We start from the raw sequence: 20,216 nt of genomic DNA on the forward strand, positions 1-20,216 counted from the left end.
AAAGCCTTAGTACCAATGTAATATAAATGCTCCAAAAATACCATCCCTCCTTCCAAAAGCGTAAGAACCGATAACATTTACAAAATATTAAATTTATTTTGTAAATTTTCCAAAAGCCTTAGTACCAATGTAATATAAATGCTCCAAAAATACCATCCCTCCTTCCAAAAGCGTAAGAACCGATAACATTTACAAAATATTAAATTTATTTTGTAAATTTTCCAAAAGCCTTAGTACCAATGTAATATAAATGCTCCAAAAATACCATCCCTCCTTCCAAAAGCGTAAGAACCGATAACATTTACAAAATATTAAATTTATTTTGTAAATTTTCCAAAAGCCTTAGTACCAATGTAATATAAATGCTCCAAAAATACCATCCCTCCTTCCAAAAGCGTAAGAACCGATAACATTTACAAAATATTAAATTTATTTTGTAAATTTTCCAAAAGCCTTAGTACCAATATAATATAAATGCACTAAAAACCCAAATGCCAATAGCATGTATTCAAAAAATGCAATTCAATACAAATTTGATTGCATTTTTTGAGATGGAAGTGTATCTGAATTCACAATTGTAATCCACGAATACACTTCCATCTCATTGATAAGAGGCTAATGTTTTTCTCATTAATAAGGCGCTGTTGGCCTCTATCCATAGCCGAAGTGATATTAACGTATGTTAACGTACAAAGTAAAAACATGTTTTTTCTTTTTAAAATCATTTAGTAATTAATAATATTTAGCACTCATAGTAAAAACATTAAAATTTATAAGAATCGTTATGAAGAAAAATTGAGAACTTATGATTTTTATTTAAGAAAATGATTAAATAATATATAAATAACCATATAAACAACATTTTAGATTCCTCTGAAAAGGGTATCTCAAATTGGTCTATGACCAATTGAATGGTTCGCCGGTTATTCAAGGTACGGTATGTGCTTCTTAAAATGACTCAAAAAATTTTATTATAAAATAATATATAATATTAAAAATCCCACAACATTTTTTACTTTACATAATCGTACTTCCTCGACGATTAATTTCCACTCAATTTCTATCGTTGACCGAACTTAGCATGCAACAATAATATTTTTTATTTTCAAAAAGGTACTTTTAATGGGCCAAAAATTGAAAAATTTTAATTTCTCTAGTTTCTAGCCAGAATCAATATAGAGTTCATATGCAAAAAGTGAAACTACTATGGTGTGGAAAAAAATATCAAAGTTCCCCACTTAAACCCTATATATATATATATAAAAAGAAAGTGATATAGCAGATAAAAGTAGTAATTTATAAATATATAAAGTTAATAATGTCTGTCAAATTCTTGTGAGTGAAAGTCCTTTAGACCAAAGAATTAACAAATTCCTTTCAATATATATTTTCAATTTCAAAAAATTGGGAATAATTTCCTTAGCTTTAGTGCAAAATATAGTCGAAATCTGAAATGTTTTATCAAGCATGATTAGAGATATATAAGACTTTATGTTGTTTGATTTATCGTCAGTTTCACCGTAGTGGGGTACATTTAGAATTGGAGTTGATTCTCTGTTTACTTATCGTTCTCCACTTATTGCAAGCTTATTTGTCGCATAGTTAGATGTAAAATGGTTACATATGTGTCAAAACGTATGAAAAAATAATAAAAATCCTTCTTACAATTAAAGTATGAAAAGCTAAATTATTATTATTTTTTTTTACTTCTAATAAAACTCATCTTGGAAGATGAAAGTGATATATCTTATGCAGTAACATCATTTTTTTTGCACCATGTGAAATAAGAAGTTCAACAGTTTTTTTACTATTGTTCCATGCTGCGATATGAAGAGCAGTTTTTCCACTTTTATCTTTTTTATTAATATTTGCACCATGTGAAATAAGAAGTTCAGCAGTTTCTTTATTATTACTCCATGCTGCTATATGAAGAGCGGTTTTTCCATCTTCATCTTTTTCATTAATACTTGCACCATGAGATATAAGAAGTTCGACCATTTCTTTACTATTGCTCCATGCTGCTATATGAAGTGCGATTTGTCCATCTTCATCTTTTTCATTAATATTTGCACCATGTGAAATAAGAAATTCGGTTGTTTCTTTACTAATATAATATACTGCATAATGAAGAGTGGTTTTTCCATCTTCAGTTTTTTCATTAAGATTTGCACCATGTGAAATAAGAAGTTCGGCCGTTTCTTTACTATTGTTCATTGCTGCAATATGAAGAGTGGTTTCTTCATTTTTATTTTTTTCATTGATATTTGCATCAAGTGAAAGGAAATGATCGAAAAGGGATGGAATATTAAACATCACTGAATAAACAAAGCATTGGTTAATATCCTTAGTTTGATCGAAATAAACCAAAAATGATTCAAGATTTTTATATTTTCCGCAAAAAAGTAATCTGATCTCTATATTGTATTCATTCATCAAGAATGTAACAAAGTCAATATTGTGTGAAATAATTGCATATTCCATGCATTCTTCACCTGGTCTTTTAAATTTCAAACATTCACTCATGATCTCTGGATTTTCGCCTAAAAATGAAAATTGAAGACATCTTTGAGTTATTTCTGAGTTAAATTTCGTTCTTAATAACTTGAAACAATCAACTGCTCCATGATAACAACATAATTCAAGTAATGAATATCCTCCATAAAAATATGGGTATAATTTGCTTTTAAGTTTTTGATCTTTATCAAAACTTTCTCCTTCTGTGAATATGATGAATCTTTATTTGTCATTATTCATAATTGCTCTGTAAATTGTATTTTCTGTATGAAATTCGAGATTTCCTAATTTAATTTTTCCGAAATCACAAGATTTGTCTAATCTAATTCCATATTCTTTATAAAATAGGATGTTTGAAATAGTTTCAATATGGCTGACCTCTTTGACATGATATTCATCAGATATGAGTTTGGCAAGAGATAAATATGACTTTGTATAGCGATTATTATACGGAATAATATTTAAAATATCTTTAATTACATTTGTGGGAAGATATTTTATTGAATCAATCAATTCTGTTTTGATCATTTTGTAAATTGTTTTTAATTCTTCTTGTTTTTCAGTTTTCAGTTGATACAATGCAATATATAAATCAATGTGATATTTATAGATACTTCGCAATTCAGCGAATTTATTTAGGTATATGCCTTGATCCGCCCAAACCGTTTGTATCTTTTTTCTTCTCGAAAGCAAAAAATTTTGAAACATATCGTCCGAATCAATCTAACTTTTTGTTCGGTATATATTCCTACAAAATTCTTTCAATTTCATTGAAAGGGAAATCTCAATACAAGTTGCTGTACATGAACAAAATTATCTTTTAATTCCACAGTATATCGTTGGTATTAATTCTTTTACATTATGAGAAGAATTTATTTGGACAATTGATAGTTTATCAATTCATCATCTAAAGCCCTTTCTATCAAATCCAAACTGATATTATTTAAAGTGTGGTACTATCTCATTTCGAAAATCTAAAATCCCAAAATTGAAATCGTCACTTTTTCTCTTTCTAAAAAATGACTTTATCAAATGTACCTCAGCAACTAGAAGTTACATCAGAAGAAGAGGAAAAGTTTGAATCCCCAATGGAAAAGCTAGATATGATTACATTAATTTCAAAAGATGATCAACATTATATAATTCCACGCGAAGTCGTTTGTCAATGTAAATTCTTCGCTTCGATGTTTCAAGAAGAAAACGATTTTGAGGAAACACAAACAAAATCAATCAATTTAGAATACCCTAGTTATTTAATTGATCTTTTGGTAGATTTTCTTTTCGCAAAGCACCAAAAGAAATTGGGCAAAGATTTTACAGTACCACCTGAGTATTTACTTGATGTATATGCAATGTCTGACTTTTTAGGAATATAATCATCAAATTGTACAAGATTTTATTCAAAAACATTATTCTTATATTACAAGTTATTCTTCGAGATTCATAGCTGCACGAGAAATCTTTAAGAAATCCTTGTTTTATTTTTATGATTCGGATTTTCAAGTATAATTGCATGATTGTTACTTCAGACTATAATTACTATGTTATACCATACTATTAATAAGATTTTCAGTTTAAAATACTGCAATTTTGCTAAAAAATTGAAATTTTAAGCTGAATTTGAATTTCTGCATCCATTCATAATAAAAATCTTAATACATACTATCTTCTAAATAATTTACTTCATTTTTTCTCCATATATCCAATATTATCAAAATAAAAATATTAAATTTACAAATAAACTTTATAATATACAATACAAAACAAGTTTTTTGAAGAGTCAATCATCTTTTTGAATTCCAATCACATATTGAATGAAGTTTTCAATACGAGATGATGTAGTTTTTTCTTCTGAAAGAGAACTTTTCTCGTAAAGAGCATCCAAACCTCCAATTTCTATAAAGTGATCAATAAATCCATATTGATTTGAATTCTTTTGATCTTTTCTAAATATAACAACTAAAATAGACAAAATTAAATTCAAAACATCTTTGTCATCATCAACAATCATATAAATAGTAAATGGAATTATAAAATCAATGATAAATTGTGGATTAATTAATTCAATATCTGTTTGAACAATTTTGGATATTGTTTTAAGAATCCATACCTTATATATCAAACTTTTCGATTCATAATCATATGCCAAAAATTCTAAAAAATCATTTTGAATCAAAAACGTCATTATTGGTCTAAAACCAATTATTTTCCCAACATATTTTATGGATATATTCATAATCTTATCAGATTTTGCTTGTAAAGCTCGAAAAACTATTGTTTTCAAATCAATCTTATAAATCTCGTAAAAATTTGGGATAAATGGTACAATTACACTAATTAGCTGTAATAGTTCAATGGTATATCGTTCATCTTCGTAAGTTTGAGTTCGATAAATTAAATCAAGAATTGTTTCATTTTGGTTGATTTTTAATTGAAAAAATCTATTAATATCGACTTTATTTGATATAAGACGTCTAACAGAATTAAGAATAATCAATTCTGAATCTTCAATTTCAGGATTATTAAATTTGCATAAAAATTCGAAATAAGTTTCAAGAGTTTCTTCACTTAGATATTTTGGGATGGATACACGATACAGTTTCATTGCTAAAGCTTTTTCTTTGAGAGTTGAAAATTTATTTTGAAAAATTTGTAAATGAAGTCGTAAAATATCGAAAAGGTAAATATTTCCTTTTGATTCAGTTGGAAATGCGATAAAATTTATAAGAACACATAGCGAATAAAGAATTATGTTTGTATATTTCCCAGTTTTTGATCTTTTTTGAAATTCTGCCTGGATTATGTCATATATATGCAAGAAAAAGCGATCTATTGAAAGAATCATTTCAATAATATTTTTTATACGTGGATCATTTCGATTAATTTCTGTAAATGTCTGAAGCAAAGTCAATGTAAGTAATTTGACTCTTGTGTGGTTGGAATTTAATAACGCAAGCAAAATTGGTATTAAATCTAAAATAATTTTGTCATCAATCTCTGGAATTTGATATATTCTTAAATATCGTATACAAGAAGTAAGTAACTTTGAGATTTCTAACTTATCCATTTGCACGCTATTTGAAATTAGTTTAATAATTGCATTATTGAAATCAAATTCTGCAATTTGATCTGCTCCTACATAAAAATTCGAAAGGATATCATCTTCGTTATTGCCTTTGATTATCGGTTCTTCCAATGAACTAATCTTAAGGTCATTATTATCATCATTTTCATCATCAAACATAAAATAATTGAGAATATTTTTTAATATATTATTAGCATTCAAGTAACTAGTGGACATTTTTGGCAAAGATCCATTCATGCAATTTATTTTTCCTTCAAAAGCATCACTTTTTTCCCCAGAGATTTTCATTCCAGTTTTTATCTTTTGGGAATACCAGTAAAATCAATTCTTCGAAACAATCAATGCAAAAAATAATTGAAGAACTAATGAAGAAAATAAATTGCCTGCTCTTTATTTCAGATAAAGATTGGGGTGATTTCATCAACCGTTAAGGACGCACTTACGCCCTTATGACATGGACTTCAATTTCATTGTTTAAGGTTAAATTTCAATGTCGCTTCACACCAGTTGTCAAAAATTTGAATTAAAGTCAGATGGGAGTAAATGCAGCCTTAAGTTACACCTCGTTCATAAAGGAAACCAAAAGAATTGAGTTTATTCGTGTTGCTCTTTGATTTCACACAAGTTAATTGTATTTCATGCATGAGTAGCAAAAATTGATAATATGAATCAATCATATGGAACATGAAATTATGATATTGCACTCGTAGCTAAAATAATAATTTGATTCATAAATTCCCAACATATTTGGGTAACTTCCCTTCCATGAAAAACATTGCAAAATTTTATAGCTCTATTGACTCTCTCAATTTTGAGAGGGATATCAATCGATGGGATAGTTTAAGTGATTTTCTCTCCGTAGAAAATGAAAATCTTACAATCATTGAAGAAAGTTCATTCAAATACAAACATAATATAACAGAAACCTAAGATAATTGTCATTTAGATGGTTTAGTAAATTTTGGATTTTCTCTAAATAAAAAGAATGAATATGGAAAAGGTAAATAAAAGTGAATTCAATGCGAAATATTGAGAAACACAGGAATATTTCTAGTAGTAGGATAGGAAGGGTTGTGTGACTTTTTTTGTTACATCTATATATAGACGATGCATTAAAATATATTTATTTATAAATCATTAAAAAATTAACATTAATTTTAAAATAATTTATTTTTTTATCTTTTATAAAAGAAGCTATATATAGACGATGTCAGATATTCCGCGATTAATTAAACATTGTTTAAATCCTGAATGGGTTAAACTTCAATTTAAAAAGGAAGACTGTGAATTATTAAATGAATATGAAAGCCAAAATAAGCTAATGAGGTATAATATAATGATAAAGAATATTTAATTTCATGGAATCAATGGAGTCATAATCAAAGACCTCATAAACGAGAAGAAGAAATTGAAAATAATGAAATGGAAATCATTGATGACATTAAAGAGGATGGAATTCCTAAATTTTGTAGAAAAACCTTTAGAACTAAGTTAGGAGCATATAAACGTAGAGTATTAAATCCTGAATATCTTAAACATCAATTTAAAAAGGAAGACTGTGAATTATTAAACGCTAATGAATATGAAAATGCTAAATCAAAACTGAGATATAAATATATTGGAAGTGATGAAAGGTGTAAAGATAAAGATAATGTTTATTCAGTTTCATATAATAACTGGCACACGTTAGGGATAAGAAAACATTTAGGAGATTATGGGAAATGTTCTGAATTCTTTAAATCTAGTATGTATGAGAGAGTAAAAGAAATTAGAAATAATTATTTTCATGAATGAAAGATTCACTACCATAATGAAATAAAAAAATAAAAAAATAAACTTTAAAAAGAATTTGATGAGTTCAACATAGAACTTTAAGAAACTAATGATTATTTGAATTTATGAAATCAATTATTTGATTCATTCTTTCTTCAATCTCTTCTATTCTTTTGTTAAATCATCTATTTTCATTAATGAGGTGATTCTTGATTGAGGAATAGATTTCAAACTAACCACCCCTTTATTTTTTGAAATTTTGAATCCATCAACTTTAAACATTTTATTCAATTTACACGTTGTCAATTCTTCAAATAATTTTTTATTATTAGCATAATAGTCATTAAATTCTTCAACAGATGAAAAAATTTTTATTTCAGTAATTGGTTTAACAACGTTTATTTTTTGTTGAACATTTTCACTTTCATTTATTTCTTCCTCCTCTGTTTCATTTATTTTTAAAATCGGTTTCATTTATCATTAAATAAAAATTAGAATATAAGTGATGAAATATATTTTTTTAATTAATATTAAATCAGAAATGGCGGCAGGATTCTTTAAAAAATTATGGGATGGAATTAAGAAAGCTGCGGGTTGGGTTCATAAAAAGATTATTAAACCCATTGCAAACATTTTGGCACCAGTAGCGAAAACGGCAGGAACTATCATAGGTGGAGTATTAGGTACTAAAGCAGGTAATCCGGCGATGGGAGCACAAGCAGGTAACGCAGTTGGTGGAATAGCTGAAGGAATACTTAATAAAATAGGAGGTAGATAGTGGAAAAATAAATAAATATTATTTTTATCTTAGTATCGGTTGAAGTCTTTGATAAACTTTTTCTCCTTTATTTAAAACTTCTCTTATTGGGGCAGCTTTTGGTGTTATTGATTCAGCAACGTCACTAATTGCGTCTTTATTCTTAAATATCCAACTTGCCCCCTTCTTCAATGTTTCCCAAACTTTATGCGCTCCTCTTTTTACTTTATCCCACAGTTTCTTAAAGAATCCTGCAGCCATAGTTGATTATTTCATTAAAATTAAAAATTCATTTTCATCTTTTAATTTTGATTTTTTATTTATTAATAAATGACGACTAACTATTTGGTGCCAAACACTAAACCGATTAATGGAAATGTGTTTCATTCATTCGAAAAGATAAATGAAATATTCGCAAAGAATGACGGTAGAAGATATTATAGAGAACTTGAAAGTTCATGCTATGACTCTGATGCTCCATATTTTGATGATAAACAAACTCATTTAAGAATTACAAATCCAGCTCATGATGTGAAACAATTAGGTGACACATATATTAAACGCAAAGTTAAAGCAACTCTAGTTTCAAATAAAGCTTTCACATGTGATGCCGCTTTTAAATGCATGCGTTTATTCGTTGGTTACAAATCATCAAATCAAAGCTTTAAACAATTAGAAGTAGAAACCGAAAGAGGTGATGCCGGTTATCTTCAGATGGATTGCGCCCGTGAATCTTTCGCATTTGCAACATATAAACCAAAATCAGAAAGGAAAGTTAAAAAGTTTGTTCATTCGTTATATAATAATGTTCAAAAATATGATAACTCAGTATGTGGTAAATATATTGACCCTTCAGAAGTTTTCAAGAAAGCAAATGAAGAAGTTGATGTCACTTTTGATATGATTATTCCGGTAAATGATTTGTTAGCATTTCAGGCGTTCGATGATTATCCTAAATCATTTGGTGAAATCATTCTTAAATATTATGTTTTCAGGGATACTTTAGTATTTTGTCAGGTTGACCCGTTAAGAGTTGCTGATTTACAAAATTACGTTTATGAAAAGATAACTGATGAAAATTATGAAAAGATTATGAATCATGTTTATAAATATGATCGCAAATTCCAACAAATCGGACTTCCTGCCAAATTAATTACAAGCTTAGCCGCTACATCTGCTGACGCAACAGTTGATGACGTTATTATTTCATGCACAAAGATGGAAGTTTTAGAGGATAAATGCATTACACCAGGATACGGTTTAATTGAAGAATCAGTTAAAGCAATACCACGTTTATTCAGTAAGGAAGATCCATTCATGATTCCAGCTCAACATATTGACGTTCGTTCACTAAATGGAGGTTGCATCACTCCTGAAGGTATTAGCTCAGATTTCTCATACGCTCTTCATAATGTTACAGATGTTGTGTTAACATTTCCGAAGAATGCAATGCAAAGAACAGTTTTAGAAAATCCAATGCTTCGAGGTCTTCAGGTCACTATAGATTCCAGAAACTTCCCCGATCAAGCGATGACCACAGTGGGCGACATATTCTTTACACGTATGCTTCAAGCTTCTGATTTAGATGGAGTGAATGAATGCACAGAAGAATACGAGGACTCATTAACTAGACCACTGAATGAGATGATGGCACGCCATTAGCTAGAACATGGAAAGACCAAACTTCATTCTTATGCACTATTCCAGTTCAACGTGATGGAGCGGGTATATTCTTTGATGGATTAGAAACTTTCAACTCACAAGTTACAGTACAAGTGAAAGCTTATCCAATCATTCAGGGTGAAAATGACACTTACTGTTCAAAGGTGACAAATCCTCCTCAGGTTTGGTTTACTAGGACTACATATTGGACATGGACACCGGATGAAGGTTTGAAATATCATCCAACAGGTACACCACCACAGTATAGAAGTTCATATGATGAAATATTGATGAATAGAAATGTTTAAAATTATAAATTTATTTTTGATTAAATGGATTTAAATTCATCCACCCCTTATGAAGAATTAGCAGGAGTATATAATACATACGTAGATGATATGATTAATGAAGCATTGAGTGATAATAGAAATGCTCTATCTAAGGAAAAATTAATGAAAATTCCATATTCTGAATGTTACTTAAATTCAATCACTGCAGCAATTGGTAAACAAAATAAAGGTAAAACATTAACGATATTAAAACAAATTATCATTATTGCTAACACTTCCCCCTATTCACATGTGTTAATTTATATCAACCGTTCAGGTTCACCTTCAGATGATACATTTGAATCTTTAAAGCATTTAATCAAAATTCCAATTATTTATTTATCACAAGAAGAAGCAGAAGATTATTTAAAAAACTTTTTAATGTATAAAGAATTATATAATACAATCAAGAAGCAAGGATTAGAGGATAAAATTATTGATAAACAACGGGATGAATTATTTGAAACACTTTCTATTTCAAATTTTGATAGAGAATTTTTGCATTCACTCATTTTTCTAGATGATGCAGTGAAATCAAAACTAATAACAAATGAGAAATCATATTTTAATCAGTTATTAACTCAATGTCGACACATTCAGTGTTCATTCTTTATGGCTGTTCAATATTTCAAAGCATTAAGCACAAACATTAAATCAAATCTATCAACACTTTTCATTTTCAGTGGGTTTAGTCGTCAACAGTTGAACGTTATGCTTTATCAAGTGAATTTACCAATGAGCATTAATGAACTTTACACACAATATCAGCAATTAGGTGAACATGGAAAAATAATAGTTGATTTAAATAAAGGAAGTGTTAAATTTGATTAACTTTTTATAATTAATTTTTATTTTTTATTTATAATTAAACATGACAGAAATAGCAAATCTTCTACAGGTTCCATTAAAACAAGGAACAAACAAAAGGGTGCATATAATAGAACTATGAAAGTTCCTGATGGAATGAAAGAATTAGTTCATATTGTTGCTGGTCTTCAAAAAGATGTTAAACAAATGAGAAACGTTTTAACATTACCAGAAGCTCAAGCATATGCCAAACGTCATGGTCCAAATTGGGAAGCACACGAAGCAGACATTACGGGTCCAAATGGAAAACCTGATGGTATAAATGAAGTTTTCGTTACTGATGGTCAAGGTAATATTAAAGTCATAAATGGTTATAAATTAACTATATCTGATTATCCTAAACGTAAAGCATATAATGAACGTTATCCTATGCAATTTGATGAAAATGGAAAAGCTGTTAAACAATACATTGGAGAAGGTGAAAATGGTCCAATTAATTCATACCGTCATAATCCATATTCTTATTTCAATGAAGAATTAAATGCTATTGAAGAGGGACCGGATGGATTACCACGATATTCTAACCAGTTTGATGGTCAATATGCAAATATTAGACCTGAAATTTCAGCTAAGAAATTCTTTAAAGTTGCTTTATTCGATCCAGTTTTCGCAAATGTTAAAGATGAACTTAAACAGCAATTCCAACCAATTATAGTAGCAAGAATTGCATCAGGTGCTTTATCTCAAGCATTCAAAGATTTAATTAAGAAACCATTATATCAGCAACGAGGTTTAACTTATGATTTAGTTAAGGAATCAGATAAAAGAAAATTTGAGAAATCAGATGATTATAAGAATGCAATTAATGAATATATTCGGTCTATTAATTTCGATGAAACAGCTAAAAATCAACTTCATGAACAAATACAGGGAATAATAGATTCAAAAGTTCCAGCAAAATAAAAGTTTAAATATATTTTTTTATTCGAATATAAATGAGAAGACGTTTCACTAGTCAAAAGAACACTAACGCAAAAGCAGAGATTACGGTTGGTTATAACGTAAATGATGATAAATCACGAATTATTCAAAATGTTAAAGTTAATGTTAGCCCTGAATTAACAAGGTCAGCAACTCAACCAAATTTATTAACTCGTGACTTACCGAAAAAGGAGGAGGAGCAAAATAAAGAAGATGGAGACCCAATCATTTTATCTGAACCTGGTAAAGAACCTGTTGAAATTCCCACTTATCCAACATACCCCCCACCTCTTTCATCAAACATCGAGAACCCATATAAAATAGACATTAATTCTGAATTAATGAAAATTTACCGTGATATAATAATTAATAATTATGATTCAATAATAAATTTAATTGATCAATCCGGTTTAATTATTTTACCTTATGAATCATTAATTCACATTATCGCCATTCTTTGTGATGTTCAAGATTCAGACGTTAAGATTCAATTTTTCATAGATGATGAGGTTTCATGCTGCGGAACAGTTGCAAAAATAAATCCTATAAAGGATATTAGCACAATTAAGATATCAAAGAACGGAACAACAACTGAACTTCATTTAACATATAATGATATTTATAATAAAATAGTTGATGAATATAAAATATCACTTGAAAAATTCTTTGTTAAGGCTATTTAATATTCAAGCATTAACATTATCGAATAATAATCCTTTGAATCATAATCAATAATAATTGACCTTTCACCAGTTTCTATCGTTTGTTTTATTTCTTTTTGTTCCCCACTATCCGGATCGGTCATTGTAATTGTTTTTGTTATAGTATCAGCTTTATCTTTAACTTCAATCTTTTTTCCATCGGGATATTTAAACCAAAATTCCAAAAATTCGATATTGTCAATCTGTTCATATTTTAATCTATCAATTACATTTTTAATACCATCTGAAAATCTTATGAAATGGTCATTATATGGGTTTGATTGAACTAAATTTGAATGAAGTGAAATATAACCTGTTGATGAATATGACATTGACTCATATTTTCTGAAAACACTAAAATTTATAACATGAATGAATTTCTTATTCGTTGAATTTATGAATTCTTGAGGTAATCTTATTCTAGTTTTATTTATCACTGGAAAATAACGCTTTACCATATTTTTAATCGTAATAAAAATGTCAATTATCAATATTATTTCGAATAATAACTGTGAATTAAATTTAACAGTTAGCGGAATTTATAATGTTACTCTCGTTTCTGTGAGTGGTAAATTTAATCCCATTCTTTTAGACCCTTCAGATTATATATCATTTATTAAAGATGACCATGAGCACATAGCGTCGTAGACCATGAAAAAACGTATGATATGTATATAAATAATGTGATAGCGAAATGGGATATTAACATGATTTTAAGTTATTTAAATGAATCATTTATCGTATGGTATGAAGAAAATTTTAAATCAAAACCTGATAAACTTTTTGAACTTGATGAAATAAATAACCTTATTAAATTCCGCTGAAAATTAAATTTTGTACTCCTCATCTTCGTTCATTGTTGGGGATATTAAATTTTGAAAAAGATGTTGGGGATGTTTTGTATTCTGACACTGGTTCCAATTTCATTTTAATCAAATGTGATAAAGTTAATACCCCAATGAGATTTTCACATCAAACATTAGACCCTAACTCTTACCCATCAATACAAAACATTTTATCCATCAACTTAAACACATTTTCTTTATCATATCCGTTTCAATTATCCGGGAATTCATTTATTCTTCATTCAAAAGATTTATCAAATATTAAATTTAGAATAACTGACCTATTTGATTGTGATTTAGAATTCATGAATGAAATATTATGGCAATTTCAAATAGAGAAAATAGCTGATGAGATAACAGATTAAATATTTATTTTTAAATCATAATAAATGATTAAACAACAGCAACTTAAGGCGCAAAGCACCCAGGTCCTTCAGACCATTACATACGCCATATATGCATATAATTCAAAGACGGCAGAACAAACGCAAAGGTTGAAATATGGAGATTTGGAGATAGTATTGAAAAATGAACATTTCGAATTCGTTTGCAAAGGTGGTGCAGTGATATCAAATATAAAAGAAATTTTATTTATGAATTCAAAATTAAAGGTATAACGGATGATATAACATCAATTCCACCAGAAGAACAGAGATATTACGCATTAAATGCATTTCCTAAAGTTTTGAAGATTGGAAGATTTAATTTAAATGAGGAATTCATAGAAGGTTTCCTAAATGACATAATGAAGAAGGTGGATAAGGAATATGTGGATAGTGAGTTAAATAAGAAGGCAAATTTGGTTTATGTTGATGAAAAAGATAATGAAATTAAAGAAAAGGTTGAATGGTATCATGAATGGACATTTGAGACTTTTAAAGTTAAAGCTGATACAGAATGGGTTTCAGGATGTTTAGACCTTAAAGCAGATAAAACTTATGTTGATGAAAATTATGCAAAGAAGTCGGAAGTAAATGATGTGATTACAAGCATGAAAAATGAAATACTTCAAACATTATATCCTGTTGGTTCTATTTATACATCAATGAACTCAACAAATCCAGCAACAGTTTTAGGTTTTGGTATGTGGAAGCAGATTGTAGATAAATTCTTATACTGTGCTAGATATTCAAAGCAAACAGGAGGTTCGAAGAAAATTAAAGAAGCAAACCTTCCACCACACACTCATACAGGAACTACAAACTTTTCTGGCGACCATAGCCACTCATTAAGAGACCACCCATTATACAACTCAGAGTATGAAGCTGGCCATGACGTTTTATCTCCATCTTATAACAATGCAGCAAAAAAGATTTTTCGACCAACTGAACCAGGAGGAAATCATTCACACACTTTCACAACAAATCCAACAGGCTTGGGTAAAGATTACATGCCACCATTTGTGACTGTATTCGCATGGTACCGCGTTCATTGAATGTGCTTGAGCCCAGACTTTTGGGTCAAGGCTTACCGAATGAACTAAATATATTTTATGTCTGTAATTAATTAGGTAATGAAGTAATGGATGAACTGCAGAAATAATGTTTACGTTAAGTGACTCAAAGAGTCCGGAGACAAAGTCTCATGGTTTCAGGTTATTCAATAATTAATTATTTTTGAAGAACTGAAGGTGTCACTACGTCACCATGTCACCAGGTTAATTAACTTCTCTGAAAAAATGAGACAACATGACATTTTGACAACAACACAGGAAATTTGATGCAGTCCAAAAATAACGTTAGTTTTAAAATTATTTTTATTTTTTTATTTTGTATGTAAGAACAGAAATGTCAGTCGAAGCAAAAACATTCACGAACAAATCTAATGGCGAAACATTCACAAAAGGCACTTATAACGGTATTGAAGTCTTACGTAGAGACAAGGATGGTTACATTAATGCAACAAATATGTGTCAGCAGTTTAGGAAAGACTTTAGAAAGTTGTTGGAAAATAAGTCCTGGGAAGAGTATTATAAGGCATTTTGTGAAGAATATAGCAACCGCCGGAATTCAGACGGTTGCTTTTTATACAAAATTCATGCAGGAATTCCTGATGAAATCAAACAAGTTAGAGGAACGAATGTAGACCCAAGACTTATAAACTATATAGCAATGTGGGCTTCTCCAAAATATTGCATAGCAGTTGGAAAAATTATGGACTCCATAGACAAGAAAGTTCATGAGAAATTAGATGAAGAAGAACTTGAAGATACAGTAGAGAATGCTAAACCTTTGTTCGAACAAGAAGTTAGAAAAATGTGTGAAAAACAATTAGAACATGAACGTGAGATATATTATGGTTATAGAGATTCTCCATACGAACTAGACCAATGGGAACAAGAAGATTTAAAGAGAGAATTTAGAGAATATGAACTCGCTAAGATAGCATTAGAAGCTGCAGAAAAGAAGTTAAAAGCTTGGGGGTCGTTTTGTACAAAAATATTGTGAGTAAATGAACCATTTATTTTTGTCATAAACGACCAAAAATAAATGTTTACGTTAATGTTTTCAGGTTATTCAATAATTAATTATTTTTGAAGAACTGAAGGTGTCACTACGTCACCATGTGCTACCAGGTTAATTAACTTCTCTGAAAAAATGAGACAACATGACATTTTGACAACAACACAGGAAATAAATGTTTACGTTAATGTTTACGTTAATGTTTTCAGGTTATTCAATAATTAATTATTTTTGAAGAACTGAAGGTGTTACCATGTTACCATGTGCTACCAGGTTAATTAACTTCTCTGAAAAAATGAGACAACATGACATTTTGACAACAGTCGGGGAAATGATTTGTCATGACTTTGTCAAGACTTATGAAGGAGGCGTTGAAGATGTTATACCATCTAAGAACTTGAGAGAATCTAAACCAACTCATCTGGGACCATTAGAGCGGGAGTACTGGAAAGACAAAAAATATACCAGAAAGAATAAGAAAATTCTTCTAAACTTTTTCATTAGATGTAAATCAGACATGAACGAGAACAGTCATGATATCATTAAAGGTACCATTTATTTACACCAAAAAATAATGTTTATGTTAGCATGTTAGATCTAACACGTTTTCTAACCACTTTTCTAACATAACTATTTACAAACGTTTTACATGGTATATGTTGCGATGGTTCATGACTTTAAACAGTTTTGTAGCTTCTATTTCTTCACGAAGAATATCAAAAATTTTAACTATGCCGAAGGTTTCTTTATACTTCTTCTTGACATCAGATAATAGGAAATCGTCAGCTGTTGGATAGTTTTTGTTCAGAAATGCTAACATGTCCATTTTATCTTCTGCTGGTTTCTCTACTTCTTTCTTTAAGTCAGCATAGTCGTTTCGCATACGTTCTATCTCTTTGACGGAGTAGTTATATTTCCTTATTGCTGCTTTACATTTTGAACATTGTGGGTTCATTTTTGCGTTATACATTGAAATTTGACCTGCTAGAACAACTAAGGCGTCAATGGTTTTCTTTAACTCAGAATATGTAGGTCTGATTTGTTCGTTCCATATTTTACATCTTTTATCTTTATCTCTTATCTGCCATACACATTCAGCAACTAACGAAACAAAGTTGTCGTAGGTCTTAAATTCTTCAGATTTATATATGTCAGAGATGTTCTTATATACCATGTCGCAATCTTTGTCCATAACTTTATGGTTGCAATGATATCCTAGAAACTCATAGTTTACTTTACGTATGAACTTCTTTATTTCTACTGAGTCAGTTGGTTTCACTTCTATTTCATCGAATTCATGAATAGTGAGCTTTTGTTGTTGGATTTCAGGCAATTTGGGTAAATGGTCAATAATGTCCTGCATGTCATAAAGATACTGTTCATTTTGTTCATCTTTCGCACAACAGTCCAAAGTACTTGTTAAAAGTTCTTGCTTTATCTTCTGGATTTCTGTCTCAAAAGTATATGAAGAAGGAATGAAGCTTTTCATCTCTACTAACATAGATGTTGGATTCATAACTAAAGAGTTTGGTGAAGTTGTTGTTTGAAGTGTTGTAGAACCTATTGTTGAAATCATATCTTTACATACAAAATAAAAAAATATTTTATAAAAAACTAACTTTATTTTTTATTTTTTTTTTGTGAAAGTGTTAAAAATAAATTGTTTTCATGAGTTTTGTGTGTTTTAGACCATGTTAGAAAAGTGGTTAGAAAACGTGTTAGATCTAACATGCTAACATAAACAGGTTGAACCAAACGATAATGAGGATTCATTTACTGACGATGAAATACCTGTAAATGATGCTTTATAAAGTATGATTGGAATTTATTTTTGCATTAATCCTGCTGTGTTGTCAAAATGTCATGTTGTCACACTTTTTCAGAGAAGTTAATTAACCTGGTAGCACATGGTAACATGGTAGCACCTTCAGTTCTTCAAAAATAATTCATAAGTGCCTTCCTCCTGCTGTGTTGTCAAAATGTCATGTTGTCACACTTTTTCAGAGAAGTTAATTAACCTGGTAGCACATGGTAACATGGTAGCACCTTCAGTTCTTCAAAAATAATTCATAAGTGCCTTCCTCCTGCTGTGTTGTCAAAATGTCATGTTGTCACACTTTTTCAGAGAAGTTAATTAACCTGGTAGCACATGGTAACATGGTAGCACCTTCAGTTCTTCAAAAATAATTCATAAGTGCCTTCCTCCTGCTGTGTTGTCAAAATGTCATGTTGTCACACTTTTTCAGAGAAGTTAATTAACCTGGTAGCACATGGTAACATGGTAACACCATCAGTTATTCGAGACGTTGTTGAAGAGGAATAAAAATTAAATTTGGATTGAGTTTAAAAATTCATCTTTATTAAATTCATCTCTTCCAATCAATTTATTTATTCTATTAAATTCTTTTATTTTTGCTTCACCCAGTTTAAGGATTGAACGGTAAGTTTCTAATTTTTCGATTATTTCTTTCCTCTCTTCATCGTTTTCAGTTCCATTAGTTTTATGGGCATCAGCCCCACCGCATTGCGGCTTCTTTTTGTAATAGCATATTTTTGATTTAATTCTGTTTAGTTTCTTTTTATATTCATCGTCAGGACTCTGAATCTTAATTAAATCAGGACTCTTGGCTGCTTTGTTGTCACTCATTTCTTACGAAATAAAAAAATTAAATATTATTTAAATATAATGGAGTAATAAAATAAATCGGAATTTCTATTAATTTATTGTCAACTTCAACTAATGCATTGCCGTTAATATATCTAACAAATTCAGCTATTGTGTCAAATCTTCGTCTTCTTTTTGTCATTGATTTATCAGTTTTTCCATAATCGAGATGAATCAAAACTTTATCCCCTTGTTTAAAATTCATGAGCCCCGAATTAATTTGTTCACGTTTAACATCATTCAACCTTTCCATTTGCATTCTAATATATTCCCATTCTTTTGAAATATCATTTTTCATTTCCACTGGTTTCATGTTTATAGTTCTATGCCATGTATTATTATAATAATATGCTAACTGTTGTATGATGGAGTCATGATTTCCATCCCAGTATATCTGACCGTTAACCCCTAACACATCTCTAAGAGTTCTCATTACCGCATCAACTATTTTATTATGAAACGTATATGGAGAGGATGAAAAGAAAAAATTAATTTGTGGGAAATAATGAGTCATAGTTGCCTGAAATCTTTTATCACCATCACCCCTGATATTATCTACTCTTTCATGATCTAGTAAGTATTGAATAGCTCTTCTTGTTTCCTGTTCTGTTTTCCCTTTCACCGGAATGCAATATAAATATCTAGTGTTAATGTTAATGGCAAATAAATAAGTAACGTTTCCTTTTGAATATTCCAGATGATCGATTTCGTATGAATATGGATATGGAGCAAATGAAGGGCGACTAAATTTTTCCTTTAACGGTTGAATTTTCGGGTCAATTGGTTTATTTAATATCTTGAAATCCTTTTTAAAATCTTTTTGCTTCTTTAATGTTTGAAATGGATATAATAAAGTGAATGATGAAGGATTAACTGAAGGAGGAGGCGGTACTGTCGTTGGAGGTTTTGGTGTTGCAAGTGGTTTAATTTTATCTGCTTTGATTTTGGATGATGAAGTTTTAGTTGTTGATTTTCCTTTCATTAATTCTGGATGTATTCTATTCATTTGTTTTAAATATGCTGTATATAAAGGTTTGATATACTTTCCCGCTTCAAGTTTATGTTGAAGGATGAATTCCAAAAGTTGATCTTCATTTAAAAGTCGGGCTGAATATGGTTTAACTAATGAATCATAAATTAAAGCTTGTGCATCATTTATGGTCTGAAGAACCTGGGTGTTTTGCACCTTTTGTCTTTGCGGCTCAGGATTATATAATTTATATAATTCATCAATATCTTCTTCTGTTAATACTTTATTTTTGAAATCTTTCAACTGTTTAAGTTGTGATTTAGTTTTTCCCTTTGTATATTCATTATTTTTAATTTTGTCTTTAATTTCAGAAATTATTTTATTATGATATTTCAAAATTTCATTTTTATAATATGGATAATAATATTCCATATCATCACCCGTTATATTGTTATTATGTTTTTGGAGATATGATTTTAAATCGTAATAATCAAGAAAATTTTGATTAAATACTAAATTATCAATTAAAATTTCTAAATCTACATTATCCATTTATATAAAAATAAAATAAATGTTTAAGGGTGCCCACCTCTTTGAATCATAGTATCAAAACCATTATTTACATATTGAATCGCATCATTAACGGTTCCTTTTGTCTCTTCTGT

The 20,216-nt window shown here is 29.3% G+C and overlaps 7 protein-coding genes and 3 pseudogenes across 10 annotated transcripts, besides 2 other annotated features; 6 read left to right on the forward strand and 4 right to left on the reverse strand.

Annotated features, from left to right (window-relative positions):
• Window positions 1-1,719: 1,719 nt before the first annotated feature.
• On the reverse strand, window positions 1,720-2,523 carry TVAGG3_0239190 (ankyrin repeat and SOCS box-containing protein 4 family; the record flags this gene model as incomplete). Its single annotated transcript, XM_001324273.1, has 1 exon — window positions 1,720-2,523. The coding sequence occupies one exon, from the start codon at window positions 2,521-2,523 to the stop codon at window positions 1,720-1,722; it is 804 nt and encodes a 267-aa protein (XP_001324308.1).
• Window positions 2,524-3,497: 974 nt separating this feature from the next.
• Window positions 3,498-4,165, forward strand: TVAGG3_0239200 (elongin C family; the record flags this gene model as incomplete). The annotated part of the gene is made up of 1 exon (XM_001324274.2): window positions 3,534-3,890. One exon carries the CDS (start codon window positions 3,534-3,536, stop codon window positions 3,888-3,890), a length of 357 nt encoding a protein of 118 aa, XP_001324309.1.
• A 1,862-nt stretch (window positions 4,166-6,027) lies between these two features.
• Window positions 6,028-6,154: a mobile genetic element.
• Window positions 6,155-8,459: 2,305 nt separating this feature from the next.
• TVAGG3_0239220 lies at window positions 8,460-10,099 on the forward strand (annotated as a pseudogene). The gene has a single exon. A coding segment is annotated over exon 1 (1,640 nt).
• Window positions 10,100-10,249: 150 nt separating this feature from the next.
• Window positions 10,250-20,216: part of a mobile genetic element that runs on past the window's edge.
• Window positions 10,992-11,890, forward strand: TVAGG3_0239240 (annotated as a pseudogene). The gene has a single exon. A coding segment is annotated over exon 1 (899 nt).
• On the forward strand, window positions 11,923-12,591 carry TVAGG3_0239250 (uncharacterized protein; the record flags this gene model as incomplete). Its single annotated transcript, XM_051227613.1, has 1 exon — window positions 11,923-12,591. One exon carries the CDS (start codon window positions 11,923-11,925, stop codon window positions 12,589-12,591), a length of 669 nt encoding a protein of 222 aa, XP_051112599.1.
• Window positions 14,352-14,889, forward strand: TVAGG3_0239260 (annotated as a pseudogene). The gene has a single exon. A coding segment is annotated over exon 1 (538 nt).
• Window positions 15,608-15,901, forward strand: TVAGG3_0239270 (uncharacterized protein; the record flags this gene model as incomplete). Its single annotated transcript, XM_001323464.1, has 1 exon — window positions 15,608-15,901. One exon carries the CDS (start codon window positions 15,608-15,610, stop codon window positions 15,899-15,901), a length of 294 nt encoding a protein of 97 aa, XP_001323499.1.
• Window positions 16,551-17,492, reverse strand: TVAGG3_0239280 (organellar and viral DNA polymerase type B; the record flags this gene model as incomplete). The annotated part of the gene is made up of 1 exon (XM_001323463.1): window positions 16,551-17,492. The coding sequence occupies one exon, from the start codon at window positions 17,490-17,492 to the stop codon at window positions 16,551-16,553; it is 942 nt and encodes a 313-aa protein (XP_001323498.1).
• TVAGG3_0239290 (uncharacterized protein) lies at window positions 18,243-18,563 on the reverse strand (the record flags this gene model as incomplete). The annotated part of the gene is made up of 1 exon (XM_001323462.1): window positions 18,243-18,563. One exon carries the CDS (start codon window positions 18,561-18,563, stop codon window positions 18,243-18,245), a length of 321 nt encoding a protein of 106 aa, XP_001323497.1.
• TVAGG3_0239300 (integrase core domain containing protein family) lies at window positions 18,583-20,103 on the reverse strand (the record flags this gene model as incomplete). Its single annotated transcript, XM_051227614.1, has 1 exon — window positions 18,583-20,103. The coding sequence occupies one exon, from the start codon at window positions 20,101-20,103 to the stop codon at window positions 18,583-18,585; it is 1,521 nt and encodes a 506-aa protein (XP_051112600.1).

The sequence above is a fragment of the Trichomonas vaginalis genome, chromosome IV (genome assembly GCF_026262505.1).
Source record: "Trichomonas vaginalis G3 chromosome IV, whole genome shotgun sequence".
NCBI classification, from domain to species: Eukaryota; Parabasalia; order Trichomonadida; family Trichomonadidae; genus Trichomonas; species Trichomonas vaginalis.